The following is a 25,634-nucleotide window of genomic DNA, read 5'->3' as shown; positions in this document are numbered from 1 at the left end:
TTTATAGTCATCTAGCAAAAAACTTTTCCATTTATTCACTGTTGAGTCCCATGCATGCTGGGAAATGGAAATCCCCTACCCAGTTTCATCAGTGCACATGTACACCACAAAATCTATTCATGCAGTCCCAACTCACATGGATTAAGTAAACTTCCATCATCTTATCACTATTGCATGTCATGAGTGCAGCCCACTAGGCTACGCCTCTGACCATCTGTGCTATTTGTAATTGCTGGTGTAGCAAACATGTACTAAGATGGATATCTTTGATTTGTTGTATTTCCAGCGATGTGCGCCTCAGTGCATGATGATTCTGTACGTGTATGTGTCTAGATTCACTGCTCCGGACAATGTGTGTTAGTTTATTTAGGTTTATGTCAGCATGGATTGCTTGTGTACCAGTCATTGGGGCAGTTAAAAAAGTGAGTAAATGGTTTCATTCATGAATATTTCAAATCTCATGACTGTTTTATAGTTTATGGTGCTGAGTGATAACAGATGTGCTTGAGATGAACAGTTTAATATATTCGGATGCAATATGTTGGATGTGCTTTATGTGTAAACCCTGCAATTTTGTTTTATAATGTTGTGGAGCTTGTTCATTCTCTTCCGATTGAGTACACTGAATTTGAGGAGCTTGATATTAGCCAATTATAACAGTGGGCGTTTACATAAACATTTTATAGGAGGCGCTTAGGACAAAACCGGATAATGATCAATATATGATCATTATCCACGCTGTTTTGGACCTTTGTCTGAAACAGACAAAGGTCCAAAAACAGCGTGGATAATGATCATATATTACTAAATTGTGACAGTTTTGGTACAAAAAACTTCTATAACATTATCATTGGACCTCAAAGAAGATAATAAAATTATAAAAAAATAGCACTTCATGACTCCTTTAAATGACTTGAAATTCTGTCCCAGTTTATCAGTATTACCAGGCCCCACTTTGCCAATATGCCTCTGGTAAAGTGGGACAAAGGAAAAAGTATTCTATAGAAAATATTGACAAATTATTTGGAATTAATTTCTACATTATCTGAATCACATTATAAATAATGAATCTTTCACTTTACCCTTGGTCCTTCTTCACCAATATTCACACTTCATTGCCTCAAACAATTAGATAGTCCCAAGAAGAGTTTGCAGTGAATAACTTGGTTGGTTTAATCTGAGCTTATTTAAAAATTTCTGTGTAAACTTGTTAGCCTTCTGACAAGAGTTAATAAGTAAAGAACTTGGTGTTTATGCTGGAGAACCAGATGTAACATCAAATGTTTGTTGCATTAAATTTGAAGAATTTAAATAATGATGTTTAAGGGGGCCTGGGTAGCTCAGCGAGTATTGACGCTGACTACCACCCCTGGAGTCGCAAGTTCGAATCCAGGGTGTGCTGAGTGACTGCAGCAAGGTCTCCTAAGCAACCATATTGGCCAGCTTGCTTTGGAGGGTAGAGTCACATGGGGTTACCTCCTCATGGCCGCTACAATGTGTGGTTCTCGCTCTCTGTGGGGCACATGGTGAGATGTGCGTGGATGCCATGGAGAATAGCGGGAACCCTCTACGCCTGCTACATCTCCATGGTAATGGGCTCAACAAGCCACGAGATAAGATGCATGGATTGACGTCTCAGACACGGAGGTAACTGAGATTCACCCTCCGGATTGAGTGCATTGGGAACTGGGCATTTCAAATTGGGGAGAAAAGAGGAGAAAATCACCCCAAAAAAATAATAGTAATAATAATAAAAAAATTATGTTTAAGCATTAAAAGCTAGTGTTGTAAAGACAGTATGTAGTACAAAGTGCTTAGTACACCATGTACACAATACACCATGAGTAGTATGTTTACACTGAAAAAAGCAACAAAATGAAGTGTACTATGAGTAGCCAGATGATGCACTTATTCAGCCATCAAAACAGAATGTGGAAAGTTGGACACTTCATGCACTCAGTGCTCTCAATTTGCCGTACGTAGTGGACGGGTCAGAGTTACCTGACTGCATTTGTGGTCTGACTAAACAATTGTAAATAATGGAGATTGTGGCAACTAGCAAAACATCTGTGAAGACAGCACCTTACAAATGTTAGTTGAATGCTTTATCATCACACCAAGCTGTGTGAATATGTTAATTATATTAGTTTAATATGTATTCTGTTTTAAAGTAAACATATCTAAACTTTTTTTAAATAAAAATACGGTAACGCTTTAGGTTACAGCCCGCAATTTACAGCGTAAGTAAACCAAATTTACAGCATACCTTTTTGTAATAATAGTGTACCTCTAAATTACTTACATGTAGGTTTAAGGGAACAATATGCAAAGTGTGGGGAATAAAGGAGTAACAAGAACCACTTTATATTACTGCCTGCAGATGTTGTATTTACTCTGTAACTACGTGGAACAAGGGGGTATATTTGCCAGTAATATATTAATTAATTAATTAATTAATTAAGTTTTATTTGCCTTGAAACATGGAAGACCAAACCAAGTCAGATGCACTTTGCTATCAAAACAACATATCAATTATGCAGTAAGATGCAAGTGTTGAATCAAGTTATATTTGTATTTTATCTCCTGGGAATAGCTGGAAAGAGGTAAGCTTGTTTTCCACTGCATTGCACATTGATGGACTGCAATGCCATTCAAACGGAATAGCAGAACAAGCAATTTGGTGTATGTAACACACTTTCATCAGGTAAGTAGCCTTGATTTAAATTTCGAGATAAAATCATAAAGCAAAAACCTCCATCATGTATCCTGTAATAATAGAATATGTACCCCATAGTTAAAAAAATACCTAGCCCTATATTTATATTATAATACGTATTATTACAAAAAGGTATGCAGTGTGTGTTCTTTCTAAATTGCTCCCAAATGTTTGTTGTTTAGCATAGTAGGTAATATACCACGTAATCACATTTCAAATCACATTTATTTATATAGCGCTTTATATAGGCTACAGATTGTTTCAAAGCAGCTTCACAGTAATAAACAGAAAAATAATAGTAATGTTTCAAAATGCATAAATTATGAAAAATACTTCAATTTCATTGATAAAAAAGCTCAAGACAGTAATGTAATTATTCAGCTCAATTTAGTTCAAGTTTTGTGTTCTCAACCGATACTGTCAATACAGTTAATAATATTTTCTGAATATTAATAGTCATTTAAGCCCCCAATGAGCAAGCTAAAGGTGACAATGGCAAGGAACCAAAACTCCATCAGATGAAAAAAACTCATGCATCCTGTAATAATAGAGTATGTACCCCATAGGTAAAAAATACCTACAGTAGCCTATATGTATAGGTACACTATTATTACAAAAAGGTATGCAGTGTATGTTCTTGCTCAAAGTAAGATTGTTGTTTAGAATAGTATAAGGTCATATACCACATAATATTAGAATAGTTACCCCTTAGTTATAAAATACTTACAGAATAAATTATTTGTAATTTTCCAGGTTGTTACCCCTTTATTCACCAAACTTTGCATATTGTTCCCTTATACCAACAAGTATGTACTGTGTAGTTACACTATTAATACAAAAAAGGTATGCTGTAAATTTGGTGTATTTACACTGTAAATTGCAGGCTGTAATCTCAAGCATTACCCAATATACATTTATTGGACAAGCAAAAAAACATACATTTTCTGAGACTATATATTGAAATAAGTTGTTTTTTTTTACCCCATGGTGAATTGCTTTACTTGTTTTAAGCATAAACCTCACAAAATGTATAGATTTATGCTTAAAAAAAGAAATTGGCAATCGGATATGAAAATGAACTTAATTTAAACTGTATTATATGGCGGGGTATTATCTTACACAGTTTTGCTTCTCTATTAAATTCATGTTATTTTAAGGATGTTTAGATTTTTTGACAGTAAAATAACAGAAAAATACTAATTAAGACAATGTTTTGGCAGTGTATATACGTGAACAGATATAGCAGTTCTCTGCTGAAGACTACTGCATGAATGGTAAAGGCATATGTCTATACAAATAATCATCAAATGTATGCTACCTTGGTTTCGAAATGGAAGAGTTATCATCAGTGCAACTGTATATCAGAGAGAATGTCTTCTTTATTATTTAAGTGTGATGGAATGTTTATTGCACTAGTCTGACTACTCAGATCGTGCAATAAATGTGTTACTGACTGCATATATTCAAAAATGGTGGTAACTGTGGGTGGCACTGTTTCTATTGTGATCAGCTCAGTAGCAGCCCACAGCTCCCCCTCCCTCTCTCTTCCTCTATCTCTTTCTGTCTATGATTGGTTGCTGAGGTTTTGAGCAACCAAAGAATATCTTTACCCATAATCCATTGCTCTATTCAGCCAAGCTAACCAGCTACTGCACACCGGGAAATTCAGCAGTGAAGGCATGGCAAATGTATTCAGCTCTCTACTCATCTGCTCCTATAAGGGTGAGACCCTGTTTCTGTCACAAGATATTCTTCATCAGTAAATATATATGGGGCAGGGCTTCCTCTTTGAACAGGCAACCTTTTTAGCACAGTAACATTTAATATTAAATGAACTTATGCCAGACATTGTCTTTTAATATTAATTTTATGAAATAATTATGACATTATTATATTTATTAACAATTTATTGATTTTCAGACGCTTTTTAAACTGTGATAAGTAACCAGTTTCCACACATTATTGGGTCAGAATGCCTGAAAATATGTCTTAAATGGGACCTCTTAATTTTGTCAACAACCATTTTTTAATGGTCTGTCTATGTCATTCACTCTTAACTAATTCACTCATAACTTTCATATAGAGTGGAAAGAAATCTCTTACTATACAGCCACCCAGACTCGACAAAGGTATGAATGTAAGAAATTAACCAGAAAGTACAAAATTAGTCTTTATCCCACCACATGACCACAGTTCATAGAATGAAACTGAGAGATTCCCTGAATTCGACCTTATTTATAGTAATAATGTACAGAAGCCCTGAACCACAAGGTGGGAAAAAACAACGGTGAAACAAAAAAAATAGTGTCTCAGTTTCTTCCTGAGCCTAAGTCCTACATTTTATTCTCTCTTCAAAAAAGAGATGTAGGAAGAGAGACATTTTTTAAGCTTTAGTCTCAGGAAGGAACTGATTCACTATTTTTATTTTCACCGTTATTACATTTTTTTTCCCACCTTGCACTTCAGGGCTTCCGTAATAATATAATAGAAAAAGAAACAAATAAGAAAAGCTTCTGACAAATCATACTCTATGCCCTGAAGCCAGAAACTTGTACGTCCACAAGTACAACGTTTTTTGATTAAACTTAAAAAAACAAAATTCTAATTTTATACCATGTTTGTCATCAAACTTTTTAAAGCTTTTGACTGGTTTCATTGATAAAATGCCCCTATTTCACACCATTATTTATGTGAGGCACCCATCACGAGGGACCTATATCTAAAAGCAGAACATTTATGACAAGAGACAGAATCCTTTGATAGAGTCATGCTGAAATGCATGATTTCACACAGTATAGCGCCACGGGGCCAGCAATTAGCATGGCTCTGATGATACACAAAGACTAAAAAGTTAAAGTAATTTTTCTAATAAAGAAAAAGGCCTAAGAAACTAATTAAGCAAATATCTGAAAGCAGCATATCTTTTGGACATTCACTGGCCATCACTCCATTGCCTGCAACAAACTTGAGGCATAAGCCACTTATATAAATAGTTCTCTAAGCCACTCTATAACTTATTTAACTAACAGTTCAGTGGAAACTTTGATTGAGTTATTTTCAATATGTTCCTGGATGGATCTTATGTCTGAGCAGAGATGCTTTGCTCTATCTGATAAGAACCGATAAAAGACTGACTCTTTGCACTCTGTTAACAGGATGCCAAATATTGCTCAATTCACAGCACTACAAGCATATGTTTAACCCAAGAGGGACACAAAACTACCGCATTCTGCTTCTTCAGCCTATGAAAACCACTGATGTCTGGAAAGGGGGACTGCCTCAAGGTTTTTGCATATTGACTTCATTTTGCTGGAAGGAGGTGGGGCAGAGAGAGGTAACTGCATAAATATTAGCAGTTATGTTCATTTTTATAGCTTGGGACTTTTGGGTTTGTGTCTTTAACAGATCTCCTATTGAGGTGAGTGTTGTGTTTAATAATTTATCACTTATATTGTAAAGACTTATTCCAGATACCTTGGGCATCTTCACATTCACAGAGGAAACAGAACAGTTTATTGTTTGTTACTGACAGTTAAATTATAGACCTATACACTTTTTGAGATAACAACATGGAAATAGTCCCATGTCTAAATGGGGATTTTATGACCTTTTTATGATAAAGGCAATCAGGATAATTCGATTTCATACACTGAGTTTGCTTTGGTTCAAGTCCAGATTCTTTCATTGTCAAGAATGATTCATCCATAATAGTTCAACAGAATAAGGAATAAGGCAGAGATGTTTACTGTTCCCTGTTTGACGAATCTGTCCTGGGAACATATGAACTAATTGGACATTGGACATTTTGACTGAATTGCTTTGACTAGTCCCGTCCATCTGGTGGTAAGCACACCGATGTATATGCTGTGAGACACTGACGCAAATTATGTGCCACATAGATCAAATTTCTACTTGTCATAAGTGGAGTGAGGATTGCTGTTTATTTTTACTGATTATGAAACGTAAGAGATTTTACCTTAATTACAACATAATGCTACCACGTACTTCTCCAAAGATATTTAATTTTGTGCATGTGAACTAAATGTCAATGAACCTGATAATAGTTTTGGCTGATTTATAAATAAGTGTTAGATGTGCTCAAGCTATGTTTCCTGGGTTTGAAGCTGTAGACTCTGTGATAAGGGAAATATGTGAGAATCAATGCTACTGATTGGTAAACACAGTCACAAGCACTGATTGCTATATCAGCTTATACGATTATTGTGTTAACTCGCATTACTAGTTACTGACTCGTTCCTATAGAAAAAAGAAAATGTTGTAAGCACACATGTTTTACATGCACACTCACTCTAAGAACAGTGCTAATCAATTACCCTTATTTAACAGGCAGTTTGATCTTGGAGGCCATTTGCTGATCAAAGATCACTTTGTCTCTTTTTCAGGAACTATCCTAAAAGCCTCATCTGTTTATGATGGGCACCTCGTCACTGGAAGCCATGGAGGACCTAAACTCGGTGACTGCTTTGAAGCGCAAAGTTCGACAGAAGAGAAAAACTAGTGAGATTATCCAGAGGCAGTTGCAGCAAAACTTCTCCTGCTCAGTACCTAGAGTGAAGAGCACTCTAACGGGTCTCTTCCCTGTAGTGCAGTGGCTTCCAAAGTACAAGGTAAAGGAATACATATGGGGCGATTTGATGTCTGGGCTCATAGTTGGCATCATATTGATACCACAAGCCATTGCTTACTGTCTGCTGGCTGGCTTGGATCCTATCTATGGCTTGTACACATCATTTTTTTCAAACATCATATACTTTTTTATGGGGACATCAAGACATGTATCGGTGGGTATATTCAGCCTCATGAGTCTTATGGTTGGACAAGTTGTGGACCGAGAGGTCTATCTAGCAGGTTTTGATATGAACGAAGACACAAAGCAAAATGCATTTGATGTTGGGTTAAATGGCACTGGAGAAACCAACACCACAGGAGTCAACTTGAAGATCACGGCATTGACTATGGAATGTGGAAAGGAGTGCTATGCCATTAGCATTGCTACAGCTTTAACATTACTCGCTGGGGTCTACCAGGTATGTACTCTAAATTCTTAAAGGAGAAGTTCACCCCAAAATTGTAATTCTATAATTATTTACCCATCCTCATTTAAAATCCCTTTAACTTTAACTCTCCCTTCCTCTCTCTCTCTCTCTGATACTGTGTTACATAATTATATTACAAAAGTAAAATAATAAATTAAATGGCTAAATACTTGTAATCATATTACAGTTACCTTTATATGGATTACATGATTACATATTAATCTGGCAAAAGCAGTAAAATTGCTGAAAACCAAATAGTGAAAACCATTTTTTTTTTAGTTCTGTAAATCTTCGAGGAATTTGTAATGGGCCACACACTCATTACACTGAAGATTCTTTTGTACTAGGCTTCATGAAGGGGCTTTTATGACAACCTTTGAGACAAACACATCTTATTGACCACATATGGATGGAATTTGTAATACCACAATTGATGGAATATTTTAATTGCCTTTGTTATTTCACTCTGAAACAGACAAATAGCTAGTAACATAAACATAAACACAACATAATATCAATCATGTCAAGATATCTTGTCAAATGATGCATCCTACTAAAATACATGTGACATCAAAAACTAGGTCAGAAATAATCCAAAAGTAAAAAAAATAAATAAATCTGATTATATTACTGTAACAATTATGAAGGTAAGGAGGAAGCTGGGACTGGCTTGATAAACACATAGACATTTAATGACACATTTCAGTGTATAAGAAACAAAAACACACATTGCTTTTCAGCCAGCTGCATCAAATCATAAAGACAGTCAAACTAGCAGACAAGCTACATACATCACTATCTGCCATCTGCAGCGGTCTCTTCTCCTTAAAGGGTAACTAAACCCTAAACCAACTTTTTTTAGTTAATGATCTGTAAGCATGGGGCTTTATTAGTACTGGTCATTGATTCAAGTAATTTTTTTGACATTTGTGTATAAAGTGTTTTAATTCTACAATATATGGTGTAAAAACGTCTGAGTGCTGCCCTCTTCAGGTTGAACGGTGGCTACTGCAGTTGAATTTTCCTATTGGCTGTTGCGGTACTTCATGACGTAAGCGGTGACAGCTGACGTAAGCAGGTTCCAGCTCACCACGCCAGATTCATGTACATGTCGTCTTGCGACCGTGTGAGGAATAATAATAACATAGAGTCTGACAGCAGCTGTCAATTAATCCGTCACTACGAGTCTCAGGTGCCCGTATATAAATATATATATATATATATATATATATATATATATATATATATATATATATATATATATATATATTAGGGCTGTCAATCGATTACATTTTTTTATCAAATTAATTACATGGTGTCCCGATTAATTAATCACAATTAATCGCATATACAAATATTTGCTGAGAAAGCCCATTATATAACAATAATTCAATATATAATGATTATGCATATTTATATCAATATATAATAATACATAGTTATATTTAAATATTCAAAAATTATATATATAAATAAAAAATATTCAGATAATTAAAATGCATTACATTCTTGTAGCAGAAGAGTTAATCATTGATAAGACTATACAAAAAGCGGCTTTAGAATACAATGTATTGTTTACTACCATATTATTGATCATAAGTCAATCATGGGCATACAGTTCACAGCAATCCATTTCACAAGTGAATTTGTCAATCAGTTGGAGATTTATTATGAGGGCTTGTTTAAGGACCCGTCAATTTACACCTGCGTCATTGTTTTTTTTATTTTTTATTAATGTTTACAAAACTTTTACATCTAGAGCCAAGAGGTATATTAAAACAAACAACAACAAAAAGGAAAATAAATAAATAAACAGTTTAATAAAAATATCAAATTGTTTACATATTTTAATACATTTTACAGCTTTGTTACTAAAATTGGAAATTGTTCTTAGGTATTGCTGAACCTCTGAATTAAAACGAATGGTTTATAACCACCATACTTACATTTATGAATACTAAAGATACTTTTGCCAAGAAAAGCAGAACATTAATCAAATAATATTTTTTATGAAGAGACATGTCATAGCTAAAACAAAACGAATAAAACTTTTTCAAAACAAAGTTGAAAGCTGGGAATAATATGATAGCAATCTTGCAGAAATCAGACCAAAAACATGTCTAGTAGGGACAACTCCAAAAAAAAAGTTTTTTCCTCCTGCAGACCACAAAATGTACAGAATATATCGACATCACAATTAAATCTCTCTACAAGAAAATAATTAGTGAGGTAGTACTTACAAATAAGTTTGAAAGAAATTTCTTTGATTTTATTCTTGATTATATTTATGGGTAATTTCCAAAATTTGTACCATCTCAATCCAGCCACACCCCACGTCAGACATGCTTGTGTAGTGTCTCGGGTGCGTTGCATCATAAACATAAAATGTTTAGATATAGTTTAATACTCAATCTTTAAACACATCTTGAGATCCCTTAAATAGCATTTGCGCTCCTTCAAGTGTTTTACATGCAAGAATGTAACACATCTTTGTATTGTTGCTGCTGAATGTTGTTTTCTTTTGTTTTCCATGAAAGAAAGTTTGAAAGCTTGATATGACATGGGTCAGTAAATGATGACAGAATTTTTGGGGGAACCATTCCACTAAATCACATACAGTATACATAACAACGCAAATATACAGGTCATTGTCTTCACCTATTGTATTTCTTCCTTAGGTACTGATGGCCGTGCTTAGGCTAGGTTTCGTCTCAGTTTATCTCTCTGCTCCTATGCTTGATGGCTTTGCCACTGGTGCATCATGCACAATTCTCACTGTCCAGGCTAAGTACTTACTTGGCCTGAAGTTCCCTCGCCACCAAGGCTATGGCACTGTTGTGGTCACTTGGATCAACATCTTCAAAAACATTCAAAAGACAAACTTTTGTGATTTGATAACAAGTGCCATTTGCATCACAGTACTGGTTGCAGGAAAGGAGCTCCAGGATCGGTATAAGGATCGTTTAAAGATACCACTGCCCACAGAACTGGTGGTAGTGGGAGTTGCCACTATAGTTTCCCACTTTGTTGATCTAAATGGACAATTTAGCTCTAGTATCTCAGGTGCCATTCCAACTGGTTTCATTCCCCCAAAGGTGCCCAGCATTGAACTGATGACCAGGGTAGCATTTGATGCCATTCCATTAGCTGTCATCAGTTTTGCATTTACCATTTCCCTGTCAGAGATGTACGCTAAAAAGAATGGTTACACAGTTAGGCCCAACCAGGAAATGATAGCAATTGGGTTCTGCAATATAATTCCATCTTTTTTCCATTCTTTCACTACAAGTGCTGCTCTTGCCAAAACAATGGTGAAAGACTCAACAGGTTGCCAGACTCAGGTCTCCAGTATAGTGAGTGCCTTAGTGGTTCTTTTGGTCCTCCTCTTTTTTGCACCATTTTTCTACGCACTGCAGAAATGTGTCCTTGCCTGCATTATCATTGTCAGTCTACGGGGCGCCCTGCGTAAATTTCGAGATGTACCTAAGCAATGGCGTGCGAGTAAGATTGAAGCAGTTGTCTGGATGGTTACCATGAGCTCATCTGCTCTAATTAGCGTGGAGCTTGGACTGCTGATTGGGGTGGTCTTCTCCATGATTTGTATAGTGGTCCAAACTCAAAATCCTAAGGTTGCACTACTGGGACAAATTGAACAAACCAATGACTATGAGGACATGGAAGAATATGATAATCTTTTGCCGGTTCCAAAAGTGAAGATCTACCGTTTTCAGGCCCTTCTCTTCTATGCGAATAAAGACTTCTTTCTAAAATCATTATACAAAGCAATTGATCTTGAGCCATTCCTTGAAATAACCCGCAGAAGAAAGCTGGAGAAAAAAGCAAGAGAAAAAGCTAAAAAGAAGACCAATGGACTGGAGCAAACAAATGGAGATGTTAGTATAAACTTGATTTCAAAAGAGATTGATTTTCATACAATCATCTTGGACTGCTCCTCCATCTCCTTAATAGACACAACAGGAGTGAGCACCCTTAAAATGGTATTAAAAGACTATAAGGAAGTGGGTGTGAGTGTAATTCTAGCATGTTGCAACACAACAGTAATAGATTCTTTAAGGAGAGGTTCTTTCTTTGGGGCTGGTGACAAAGACATAGAAAGGCTGTCATTCCATAACATCCACAGTGCTGTTTGTTTTGCTACTGGTATGGCACAACCAGTTAATGACTCATCTGTGTAATGTGTCCACAAATGGGAATTAACAGTAAAAAATATTTTCATTAAAAACATGAAGATAAACCTATGTAATTCCTAAAACATCCAATCTGAGAAAATGTCCTCATGTTAAAAGAGTTTCACAGTAAAAAGTTAAAATGTTGTTACTTGAGCTAAATGAGGTATTTCTACCTGACTTGACCCTTAAAATGACTTTTGTTGATGTAACCTAAGGCAGTCATCGATTGTCAGTTGAGTAATATATCTGACTTGAATAAAATATGAAGCAAATTTTTAGGTTTTTTCATTTTTTAGGTGAAAAAACTGCATTTATGGCTCAAATTAAATCTCTGTGATGAAACAGGCCAATAACAACATCTGTGTCTTCTTAACTGTTTTTAATGACAAATGAAATATAATAATTTTCAATTCTTTGGAAAATATACTGTTTATAATGTGACAGATCTCTTTAGTATTATGAGTGATTTTGATGAATTACTTGTAACATGTACATGGTTTTGATGTACAGTTTTTTATTGTATCTTTCTCTCCTGTTAGTGATAATTGCAGTTACAAACACACAGGACAATGAGAAGGCAATACGGGTCTGTGATTTTATGTTGCCTGGTATTTTAAATGTCTGTTTTAAATGTCATCTTAGGGAAATAAAAGAGACTGTGAGGGACAAATTTCATCTGAAGATGTAATTACATTTTAAATCAGCATCAATAGCTGGAATTTGTAGATTTATATACATATTAATATTGTAAACGAACAACTGACCCTGTCTTTGCCTTGAAACATGCAAAAATATTAAATGTGTAGACCGAGTACTGTTGTAAGGGAGTACACTTGAAACACTGTAAATATTTTCCTTCTAATGCAAGTATGAATTCTCATTTTCTCAATGAGACATTATTAGAGAACATCATTTTTGGGGGGGCCAGTTTTTTTTTTTTTTCTTACCCCTCTTTCATTGTGAATAAATCATTATTTCTGAATTACCATAAAAGGAAACATTCCTTGTTGTAATTCTTGATTTGTCTACCTTCAATAAATATATTTTGGGACATCATAGCATTAAGATCATGGAGAAAATCACGCAAACATGTAAGATGATGATAAGCAGAGAAAGATGAGATGCAACACTGTTACAACTGTACCCGCTACATAAGAAACCTGCCAATGCTCCTTCTAGCGTTTTGTTAGCTTTTATACAGTCAGAAATCTCAGATAAGTAAGAAAAACTAATTAAGATAGATAGATCGATGGATAGATAGATAGGCAGGCAGGCAAGCAGGCAGGCACACATACAGACAGACAGACAGACAGACAGACACACAGACAGACAGACAGACAGACAGATAGATAGATAGATAGATAGATAGATAGATAGATAGATAGATAGATAGATAGATAGATTAGAGCCCGAAGCCATTTGTTTTGAGAATAATGGCTGGCTGATGAAGTTATTGGCTGGCTAGCCGGCTCAGCCAAAACCTAAATGGCTGCTGCAGCCGCCAAACTTTTCATAGCTGCAAATGGCTGAAGCTGCCACTTCATGTCTACAGATGTCTATGTTCAGTGGTGGACAGTAACGAAGTAAATGTAATTCGTTACTGTACTTAAGTAGCTTTTTTGTGTATCTGTACTTTACTGAAGTATTTAAATTTGGGGAGACTTTTACTTTAACTCCACTACATTTCAAAGTCAAATATCTTACTTTTTACTCTACTACATTTTCAAAATCAGTCGTTCCTTTTTATTTATGAGTGGATAAAAATTTAACTGGTCAAACGAGCCACCAATCACAGTACAGCACGCCGCTTTGTTTTGAACTTGCCTTGGCGGCATCTACTAAGCGCGAACCAGGGTGCGCTTCCCAAAAGCATCGTTAGCCAACTATGGTAGCAAGTTCCGTCGTTATCATCATAGTTCAACGAGTCGGTGTTTCCCGAAACCATCGTTCCAACGAACATTCGCAAAACAGCATCGCAGAGTTGTGTGGTTGGAACGACAGCTCTCGACCTGTGGTTAGAAGCAGAGTTTCTTGTTATTATAACATGTGGGCTTAATAAATTATTATCTTGAGCCAAATAAGCAAGATGACATTCAGTAAAATCAGTATCTTTTATTTAGAAGACATACAAATGTCCTTTATGTCTTTTAGTTTGTCAATAGATTTAAAGCACCATTTTTGAAGAGTACGCATGTGTGAACGTGCTCTAGTGCGTAAGAACGAGCCTATGATTGAATCTGGAAATAAAGCAAATAACTGAGAAAAATATGAGAGAGTCCTCAGATGACATGTCCGTAATTTATAGCAAAACATCTAGCATTAATTCGATCATTAATTCGAACAGATTCATTAAAAGTAGTTTTTAATCCACCACATGTGTGACATCATTAACCAATGTGGTTGAACAACCAATTTGCGACAATACGGTTTTGGGAAACAGTCGTGACTAGCAAGTTGATTTCTTCAACAGTGCATCGTACTCACGGTAGTGGAGCAGCAAGTTACGTTGTTGTACGGGAAACGCACCCCAGAGCCGTTAAATATGAGAGTTGCGAACATAGACGGTTGCGACAGTGATCTCGCCGCACGACGGTCACGTGATTCGTGTAGCTCTCAATAGTTCCAAACAAATTGCGTTGCCAATGATTTTAAGCGGGGCAGAGAGCAGCAGCTATTATTGCAGCAATTATCGGTAAATATTGACGCATAATGTACATTGCTTATTATGTTGACACTAAAATGACTTGCATATAATAGCATTGTTTTTCTGGAGAGTAGCAGAAACACTGCATTAATACGCTTTTGTGTTTAATTTTGGAGGAAATTGGCTGCTCTCATAACATAGAATATATATATATATATTCTATGTATGTGTGTGTATGTATATGTATATATATATATATATATATATATATATATATATATATATATATATATATATATATATATATATTTATATTTAATGGCATTGTGCAGGTTTATTTGAATGTATCATAACATTAGGATGTTAATAATTATGACCATAGACGCTCGAGAAAAATATATACAGTAAATACTGTAAATGTATTATACCTTATGGGAACAGTCCCCTTCCCTCCAAAATTAAACACACAAAAAATGTATTCAATTCAAATATATATATATATATATATATATATATATACACACACACACACACATCTGACTAATTAATGTCATATTATTAATAGATTGGTGTGCCAAGAGTGACATTAGTCTTCATGTAGACTGAGTTAAGCAAGAGCCTTGTGACAAATTATAATAGGACATTATGGCCATAAAAAATCATAGTACTTGGATACTTAAGTACATTTGAAGGCAAATACTTTTGTACTTTTACTCAAGTGAATTTTTAAAGGCAGCACTTCCACTTTTACTTAAGTAATATTTTACCTTGAGTATCTTTACTTTAACTCAAGTACATGGTATGTGTACTTCGTCCACCACTGTCTATGTTATACTGATTTACTAGATCTCAATATTTCCAAGCAATGCATGGCTTACACTATTTTTCTACAAAATGCAATACAATCAGATTTTACTTTCGCAACGTATGTACATATTTATTTTGTAGTCTGTATGCTACAAAACATTTTCAAATAGCCTACAATGTGTTGTGTTTAGGCTAAATGTATGTAGGCTAAGTTGTATACAATATCTTGGCATTATCATGGATGAAGCTTATCATATTACACCTTGATTAAGAATGCAAACTTTTGTTGAATTTTATGAGAAATCTACAGACGCAAACAGACGAAGTGTAGTAAAATAAAGACCTAAATGTGTATTTCGGACTTTTTTTCACCACAAGTCTGAAAGAAGACATGTTATTGAAGACAAATATCCAAAAATCTCAAAATTGACCAGTAAAAAAAAAACTATGTTTTTGCCTGCCGTGTCTCGCCTTAATATAAACACACACTGTTATCAGTAGCCTATTATTTTGGACAAAGTTTTGCACATTTCACTTCAATGTACACTTACGCATGCGTCGTGAATTAGCAATGTGGAAACGGTGGTTTGTTACTGCAGTAATATCACGTTCAGTGCTATAAATCTCTCCGTTCCAGAATATTTGGTTCATAACATCAATCTTTGATTCAGGTGTTTGTGCAACCGTGCCCTGAAGATTTAACAAAAGTCTGGGTAGGCCTAAGTTAAGAAAAAAGTAAGTAGGAATTAGGAAAGTATGTGAGAAGTGAGATCAAAATTACCTTGCTTGCTTCTTTCCGCCATTTCACCTCAGTGCGAGAAAAACATGCATCGCTTCTTCTGTACGGAAAACGAGCAATTTTAATTGGTCGTCAGTTCACTGTGAGTCTGTGTATCTTAGCAACGGGCACAAGACTGCGCTGTTATGAATCCAGTGGGAAAATAGATCTCGTGTATTGTTTATATATTTCGTGTGTGTATGTCTCTATGTGATATAATTATTATTTGATGCAAATAATTCTAGCCGGCTCAGCCAAACTTTATCAGATGGCGGCTCAATTTGGCTTACGAAATTATTGGCTGGCGGCGGCTGACATTCTAAATGGCGCAAATGGCGGCGCCTGGCGGCGGCTTCGGGGTCTAAGATAGATAGATAGTGAAGCAGTGTAAATAATTTTATAAAGTCGATTTATTCCAAAAATATGATTTTAAAAGAGTTTTTTGGTTTGTTTCCATGTGTGTACATGTCACAGGATGCCTCATATCAGGATGAGGAAAACAAGACAGTATTTCCAGCTCATGCGTTAGAAACGATACATTTGCAAGCATTAGAAATATTTGAAAACAATCACAGATTATAAAATGTGTCAGTATATTCAACTTAAGTTAGGTATAACGTCTTATTTAGCATATTACATTATGCCGGGGTATAGTGTTACAAGTTACAACTGTACCTGGTATGGGGACAGTTGTAACAAAAGCACTCCTTGTCTTAAACACTATTTGTAAAAAATAGTAACAGTTTATGCAGGTTTTTGGCTTTTGTTTTGTTAGTAGACAGACAAAGGGATATAATGTGAAAAATTTGCATGTTTATTGTGGACTGTATTTGTGCAGTTCAGCAAAAAATGTAAAAGTGTTACAACTGTACTTGGTCTAGTACCCTACCTTTGTTGAAGATATTCCACAGATTACACTACAATTCCTTAAGATTTTGTGGAGATAATTAGGTAATTCTTTTGTGCCACCACAGTTCATCATTTATGTCAGTCCTGTTACAACACATGTCCACAGTTAAGCAAAGTGCTCATGTAGCAAAAAAGTCTCTTTTTCACGCGGCATCTAGTGAAGAAGAACAAATGACGTCAGCGATTATTCAAATCTTTAGCGCTCGTTATCTAAGCGAGACGGGTGTCATTTATTTCATACTTAAAATATTGTATAGCTGATCGACGTTGTGTTGGATTAATATGTTACAACGATGTCCTGTCGACGAAGTTAAGTGTCTGTATTAAACGTGGAAATTGTTAAAAGCCAGCGTGATTTAAATAATGTTATGGCTCTGTCTCAAAACCTAGTGAGCTGCCTGCCTAAACAGATGTTTGGGGGATAATAAGTGCGTTTGAAGATGTATAATGTGTGTGTTTACATGTAAGGTTTTACATGAACTCTGTTACTTGGTATTAAAAATGATAGAACATCAACAATATTAATGGACATATTACCCAGGGTTTTGAATTTCTGTCCCCAGATGTTTTTTTCTTTGGCATGTAACATAAAAGTATTTCTGTGTTCAGTTCATGTAATTTATTTATTTGTGTTTGCGTGATCAGTGAAGCTCTGGCATGCCCTCTTGTGACTGAGATAAATCATGCAATGGCAAGACTAGCGGATATATATGGGACTGCATTGGCATCATGGAAGATCAGAGGGTTGAGAGAATGCAAACTGTGAAAAGGAATATAGATGTATGGAATGATTTTCCGGACATTATTCAAAAGGAATTGCAAATTGTATTTGCAATTGCGTTTTCAATTTGTGGACGCATAAAATGTGACATAATCCAAACGCAATTGCAAATCGCGCATTACGGTTTGCATTTTCGTTTAAGCGAACGCACAGTGACTGCCTGATTTCAAATGGAAAAGCAAAGTCCGTTTGCAACTGTGTTTTCCATATCTTACGAGTTTTGGCCCTGTCATATTTAAATAGCAATTTCAATTACCACGTCTGCTTTTTCACTTTCTCAGCGTCGCGTATGTAGCCAGCCAAAACTCAAATGGAATACTAATTCCCTTAGTATTTCCATTGATGCCTTACACGGAAACCTGTCAATCAGGGTCAAGGGTGGGATTATGCTATGGGGCGTGTTTGTCTTGGGAAGGGACATCACTCACAGTCTGGAAGGACATCAGGATTGTGATGGATGAGAAGGGACATGAACCTGAGAGCAGTTTAGAGAGAGAGTCTATCTGCTCCGACACTGACATTTTTCTTCTTACACATGACAATATCAAAGTTCTGAAGCTGCTGCTTAGCCAGGTACTACAGTTTAAATTTAAAATAATTTAAATAAAAAATAAAAATAATTTTATTTTGGTGTAAATTGTTTTCTATTGTCCCAACTCAAAATGCAGAGACAACTATAAATAAGCTGTGTAGGCTGAAAAGTGTAACACTGGGGCTCTGAGTTGCTAGTAACATTGCTCGGTTTCTTTGAGCATCCTGACCAGCCCGAAACTGACACGGGGTTGAGTCTGGCTTGCAACGGTTCTTGATCATGTTGTGCCTCTCTTCCCCATAATTTCCTGTTGCCCTCCACTAAAGCTAATTCAATAAAGAGGCAACCCCCTTGTGCTGACTGCATTTAATATTTAATGAATATTTATTACCCACAGACGAACTCAAGGGAGTGAGCTACAAGCCTTGTGTATCGACTGTGTTGTCCAGTGCCGAAAGGAGAGGCATTCCAAGAGGCTACCATGAGCACTCTCCCTGATGATATCAGACGGGTGAGAGCTCATTTGTGTCCAGCCCACAGGATGTCATATCAGGGAACACCGATCTTAGTGTTCCTTGTGGTTTACCACTGTGTGTTAATAGAGTGCATTTCCTCTTGCAGTGGAAGGGTGTTCTGGAACATTTGGAGGAACTGCAGATGGCACAGCTGGAGGAAGTGATTGATAAGATCCGACAGGGGCTGTGACCAGAACAGAGAGAAGCATTCATTATTCACTTCTGTGATAGTAAGTTGAATTTACTTTTAAGAACGATTAAAGGAGTTGTTTACCCAAATATAAAAATGTATTTTCCGTTTACTCACCCACCTCATGTCATTCCAAACCTGTATGACTTTGCTTCTTACACAACACAAACACAGAGAAAAGCTATATTGCATGAGGCCTTGAGATTTCAAGGTTCAAACGGGATACAAAAGAAGAATAACAATTTATCTATACAACTTCTGTGCAATATTCCAAGCCTCCTGAAGTCATACGATAGCTTTGGGTGAGAAACAGAAGGAAACTTAAAGGGACATTCTCTCATTATTTACTCACTCTCATGCGGACTCAGATGTGTATGACTTTCTTCTGCTGAACACAAACAAAGATTTTTAGAATAATATTTCAGCTCTGTATATCCTCACAATGCAAGTGAATGGGTACCAAAATATCGAAGCTCCAAAAGGACAAAGACAACATAAAAGTAATCCATAAGACTCCAGTGGTTAATCCATGTCTTCAGAAGTGAAAATGATAAGTTTGAGTGAGAAATGGATCAACATTTAAGTCCTTTTTTATGATTAATCTCTTGCTTTCACTTTCACATTCTTCTTTTGTTTTTGGTGATTTGCAATGTTCGTGCATATCGCCACCTGCTGTGCAGGGAGGAGAATTTATAGTAGAAAAGGACTTAAATATTGATCTGTTTCTCCAAAAATGTAGATAAATGTAGATTACTTTAATTTTATTTTGGAATGATTTTAAGTAAGAACTTGTTCAATTAGAGTAAAAGGAAAATGCTGTCTACATTTAGCAATCCAACAACAAAATAAATTAAACAAAATGTAAACTTCAGGTCACTTTCAGGAGGAATATCAAAACATTGTGCAACCTCAAGTTTAGCAGTCCAACATAAAATAATTTTACAGTAAAATTAGTGCAATTTGAGTAACACAAATGTTTTTCTAAAACTTTGTTTTTTCTTAATCAACTCTCAGTAATACACACACCCAATTTACCACATTCCACCTTTCTCCCTCCCCCTCATCTTACAGTAACATTAGTGCAATTCGAGCAACAGTTAACTTTTTTCTAACAGGAATAACTAAAACTATTGCAATCTGAATTAAATCTCAGTAGGACAAAGAATAGAATTGAAACGATTTACAGACTGTAACAGTCTCACACAGTTTACACCATTTTCTCACTCATACATGGCCGTTAAACTAAACAGAAAATATAAAACGGCCAAATAACAAAATTAGATGACGCATGGTGGAAAGTTACGTTAGCAGCGGTGTAGAAATTACTTTTAATATGGGGCGATGAGGAAACATTTAGAAAATCTATTTTAAGTGACTACTACTAACAGAAGCATGGGTTGTAATATTAATTTATGCCATGTTTGGATAGGGAAAAAAAGTAAACAGGACTTACGGTGCCGCCGCCTTGACAAGCGCTCCGGGATGCTTTCGCTTCAAGTGTTAGTTCATGCCGGTTGTACTGCTGTGATAAGCCATTTCCAATTTGCATATCTTACACAGCACCACATTGTTGGGTCTCTGGCTAAAATACTCCCACGCTTTAGTTGACCGTGGGCAAGTTTTTTTATCTGCAGCTTGTTCTTCGGGGAATCCATGCTTAAACCGGGTGGTGCCATTTTAATTATTCCATTGCGACGTCCCGACACATGTTATGCAAATCGACGTATTTATGTAATCAATGACGTCGATGAATCGTCCCAACCCTACTTGCACCCATCAAAGTACTTCTGAAGATATGGATTTTACAACTTACCTTTTATGCGCATTTTAGTGCTTCAACATTTTTGTACCCATTCACTTGCACTGTATGGACCTACAAAGCTGAAATGTTAATCTAAATATCTTCAATTGTGTTTTGCAGAACAAAGAAAGTCATACACATTTGGCATGTCATAAGGTGAGTAAATGATGAGAGAATAATTTATAGGTGAACTATCCCTTAAGTTGTTATTCTCTTAAATTCTGCCTAGCTAATCGTTTACTTGTACATGGAAGAGGGCTTTGACTGTATTCTGGTTACCACCCAACTGTTGTTGTACACATCATTACACAGAGGAGCTACTGACCCTGCATGACAAAGAGCTGCTGAGAATGAAGGCTTTCTATGAGGCAGCTCAGTAAATACTGGAGGACCTGGAGAAATGGAAGAGGAACTGGGCTCTGTTTCAGGAGTTTCAGGTTTTCACAGGCATTTCAAGTCCGATGTTTACACTGAACTCAACCTGATGTGATTTCATGTGTTTCAATATGTTTGCCTTGTCAGAGAAAGGCTGCAGATCCTAACCGATTCCGCAACAGAGGAGGGTCAGAGTAAGGACCGGGCCAAAGTGCAGAAACTGCTTCCCAAGGTACTCAAAATAAACATTTATTTTGAAAAAGTATTTAAATGGTTGGGAACAGTGTCCGAAATTAACTTTCCCATTGTCCCCTGGATTTTATTTTTGGGGGCATTTTTCCTATTATTTTATGTGATCCTTTTATGTCAAATACTTTCATTCACTAACAAATTCTCAATCAGAATAATTAGATTGAGCATTTATTACCCCTTACCCATTACATTGAATCAAAATCAAATATTTTATTTTGTAATATTTACAGTGCCTATAGAAAAATCATCATACCCATTTGGAATAGTCACTTATTTTGTCTTACAGCCTGAAATCAAAACCCATTTAAAAAAATTAATACATTTCCAGATTTATTTAAAAATGTTGCCTTACAACATAAAAGTAACAGAAAAAAGGTAACAGTTCCAAAAATGTATAAAATATGACATTAGAATAACAGAGTTTGAAAAGTTATCATGCCCCTGATACTTAGAAGAGCTACTGTCTTTTTAGATATGCCTGTTCTAGATTTGCACACCTAGATTGGAGAATATTTGCCCATTCTTCCTTGCAGAAATGTTTGAGTTCAGACAAATTGTGGGGTGAGTGGCAATGGACTGCTCTCTTCAAGTCCATCCACAGGGTTTCTACTGAATTTAGGTCAGGACTCTGACTTGACCACTCAAGGACATTGACTTTCCTATCCTTAAGCCACTGCTTTGTTTTTTTGGCGGTGTGTTTAGAGTCATTGTCGTGCATTATCTACAGTTGTCGAGTGCCACTGATTTTCCTCAAGAATATGGGTGTACATGGCAGTATCCATTTGCCTTCAATCCTGACCAATTATCCAGTCTCTGCTCTAAATGGTTTTTCATTACTTGAATGCTGTAAGGCAAAATTAGTAAATAAAACTAGGAAGCAATCAATTTTTAATGGGATTTGATTTCAGGCTGTAAGACAAAAAAGAGTGACTATTCCAAAGGGGTTTGCTGATTTTCTAAAGGCACTGTATAAGAAAGCCTAGAACAGATTATCAAGATATCAGATGTTGCAACAAAGTTTTAATAAACTTGGAGGCAATTTTATCACTTTCAGTGACATTTATCCTATTGTGTAGTATTAATGGAGTGTGAATTTCTACACACACAGCTGGAGGAGGAGTTGAGAGGCTGTGTGGATGAATGGGAAAATAATAAGTGCGTTGCCTTCCTTGTGCAAGGTCAAAGGATCATGGATTACATCTCCAGCCAGTGGGAAGAGCATCATTTGCAGAAAGATAAAGAGAAGAATGAACGGGTGAATTTGACTTTATGGCTGTTTACTCTGCTCGTAAAGGGATTTAATTAGTTTCACTTAAGTTATCAGTACACTCACAATACATGCCATAAAGTGATTTAGTAATATAGTTAGTTGATACTTACCTTTATATGTTTGGGTACTTTCTGTTGTGTGCAAGAGCACTTTTTTATACCAGGATGATTTGTGCTTTCCAGATGACAAAGAAAGCAGAAACCTCTCAGTTTAAACCTCCAACAAAAAGAGCTCTTGGGTCAACATGTACCACCCCAAGCCCCAACAAAATTAGAAAGGTAACTATTTTCAATTCAACGGGGTTCCCAAGGCCATGGAAAACCTGGAATATAAGGGAATTTCAAATGGAGATTTCCATTTTATATATATATATATATATATATATATATATATATATATATATATATATAATATATATATATATAATTACTATGCACTCTTTGTGAATACAATATATAAATTATTTTTTCGAAATCAATACCTAGTAATGGAATATCTGTAAAAGCATATTCATTGGTCAAAAGGTGAGTAACCCTGATTTAAAAACAAGCTTTTTAATAAAACATTGTGTAATCACCTTTCTGTAACCATCTTTCTGACAGACACCCAATAATCTGATACCTCGCACTACCACAGTCAGCAGTGTCAGTAGTAACAGTAGCTGCAGTTCATCCACCATGTTTGAGTGTGTGTGCCAGGAAGGCCTCAACTCTGCCAAGTTATAATGCCTGGTCATGGCAATCAAAACTCTGTTCAGCCCTGTGCTCATAGCTTTGTCTTAAGATCAGTCCAAAACACTTTTACAATGAAGTGTAGTGTGAAAATAGAGAATTTCTCTTGGCAAACACTAGATGACTCTGTTGCATAAGAATAAAAATCAGCACTGTCTGCAAACAATCTAGCGGAGTCAGAAATAACCCTGTGACCAGAAAGAAAATGCCACCAAAATATTCCAGGGGCAAAATAAGCCTTTAAAAAATAATTCTTTATTATCAAACTTTTCATTTTTCATAATAATCTAGGTCTACGTAGTTAGTGGTTTAGTGCTTTTGCAGACACTGTAGTGACCTGTAGCTACTATTACAGATATCTGTATTACAGAGTTTTTATTGTGCCATGATATCTTGTGGATTATTTACAGCTACATTTGATTTGATTTTATGGGCAGCATTTTTGTTCAGAATGAGAATTTAGTTCAGTAGTGAAGTATTTAAAAAGTATGGATGACACACTGTGTTCTTACATGCATCAAATCTGTTTCAGTGTGCAAATATTTCCCCTTGATAAAAAGTTTATTTTCTAATTCTGACACTGATTTTAAGTCAAAGAGAAGGCAAGTTCATTCTTAATAGACGTCATGTCACATCAACTGAATGTTCTCAGTAGTGCAAGAAATGAGTTTTTTGATGATCGTCTTGAGTATTTTTGTCTTCTGGATTTGCCCAACAGAGGAATAAGACTACAGAGGCCAGCTCTGGACCACGTGTGCTGCTCCAGAAGTTCAACAGTGACGAGGCCAGTTCCAGTGAGCTTCTTTGACTTTACTGTAAGTCCAATCACTCAGCACTCAACCACTTCCTGGGATGTATATTAACTGCAAATGGAGCATCAGTGATAAGAAGAGTGCTCATTTGTGACCACTAATTCCCATAAGATCATTAACATTTTTAAGGCCCACAAATTATTCTAAAGATTGATGACTGTTTAACTCGTAAAGATGGGTTAACAAATGTATTGTCATTTTTGGTCTCTTCCACTACAGAACAAGCTTTCCAAGAAAGCCAGCTTTGATGCTTTTCATAATTCTACTGTTAGAGACTTGCTCTGATCATCTTGTCAACATTGAAACTATTTGTTTTGTTATGAAGCATAAGTCACTAATGATAATTTGAGGTATTCTCAGGTTTTTGTCTTATCTAGATTTGACGAGTGCAGTGACTTTTCAAATATTTCGTTTTTTTCTTCTTGCCTATTGTTCTTTTATCTAATTTATTTTGTTTACTTGTCTAGGCAGATTATGTATATATTATCTTATAAAAGGTCAGTTCTTTGCATTCCTTTGTACATACAGCACTTTTCAAAAAATAAAATGCTTCCTTATACAATTTCAATTAAATATTCAAAGCTTTTTTTAAAGTGTGCACACTCCTTAATACAATACATTTATTTACACTGACTTCATGAATTCCTAGACATGGTAAAGCCTTAAAGGAATAGTTCACCTAAAAATGAAAATTCTCTCATTTACTCATCCTCATGCCATCCCAGATGTGAATAATTTTCTTCAGCAGAATGCAAACAAAGATTTTAAGAATATATCACCTCTGTAGGTCCATACAATGCAAGTGAATGATGACCAGACCTTTTGAAACTCCAAAAATCAACAAAAGTAATCCAGTGGATAAATCCATGTCCTCAGAAGCTGTATGATAAGTGTGGGTGAAAAACAGATCAATATTTAAGTCCTTTTTACTCTTAATCTCCAGAGAATATTGAATATTAAATATTGATCTGTTTTTTACCCACCTGCCATACCAAGTTCAATTGTAGCTAGCAGAGAAAAAAAACATCCATGGCAGAATAACCTATATCTTCATATGTTTTGCAAACGAAACTGGGATCTTTGGTGCTATAGTTTGAATATTTGAGGGGCACTCAATGTTTTGACATGCATTTGAGCAAAACAATGTAATGGGTTGATCGTGCTAATGATTTCAAGTCCATATAAAGCATTATACAATTAAAATGGTTCACCATTTAGCGGTCTTCTAGGAACCTCCATTGAGCAGAAAGTAGCACAGTGGAAATAACAATGGC

General features: G+C 35.7%; 1 protein-coding gene and 1 pseudogene across 3 annotated transcripts; both read left to right on the top strand.

Annotated features, from left to right (window-relative positions):
* The first annotated feature begins 318 nt into the window (after nt 1-318).
* On the top strand, nt 319-12,935 carry LOC127627330 (sulfate anion transporter 1-like). 3 transcript variants are annotated; one of them, XM_052103677.1, is made up of 5 exons: nt 319-422; nt 4,350-4,438; nt 5,872-6,050; nt 7,120-7,764; nt 10,452-12,935. In XM_052103677.1, exons 4-5 carry the CDS (start codon nt 7,147-7,149, stop codon nt 11,967-11,969), a joined length of 2,136 nt encoding a protein of 711 aa, XP_051959637.1. In that variant the 5' UTR covers nt 319-422; nt 4,350-4,438; nt 5,872-6,050; nt 7,120-7,146; the 3' UTR covers nt 11,970-12,935. The 3 variants fall into 3 exon arrangements, with proteins under 3 accessions (XP_051959637.1, XP_051959638.1, XP_051959639.1); XM_052103678.1 differs by lacking the exon at nt 319-422 and adding an exon at nt 4,800-4,845 and having other exon boundaries at nt 4,420-4,438; XM_052103679.1 differs by lacking the exons at nt 319-422; nt 4,350-4,438; nt 5,872-6,050 and adding an exon at nt 6,085-6,134.
* A 97-nt stretch (nt 12,936-13,032) lies between these two features.
* Nucleotides 13,033-24,843, top strand: LOC127627361 (protein regulator of cytokinesis 1-like; annotated as a pseudogene).
* The last annotated feature ends 791 nt before the right edge of the window (nt 24,844-25,634 follow it).

Source organism: Xyrauchen texanus, chromosome 34, assembly GCF_025860055.1.
Source record: "Xyrauchen texanus isolate HMW12.3.18 chromosome 34, RBS_HiC_50CHRs, whole genome shotgun sequence".
NCBI classification, from domain to species: domain Eukaryota; kingdom Metazoa; phylum Chordata; class Actinopteri; order Cypriniformes; family Catostomidae; genus Xyrauchen; species Xyrauchen texanus.
This window is presented reverse-complemented; position numbering and strand designations above follow the sequence as displayed.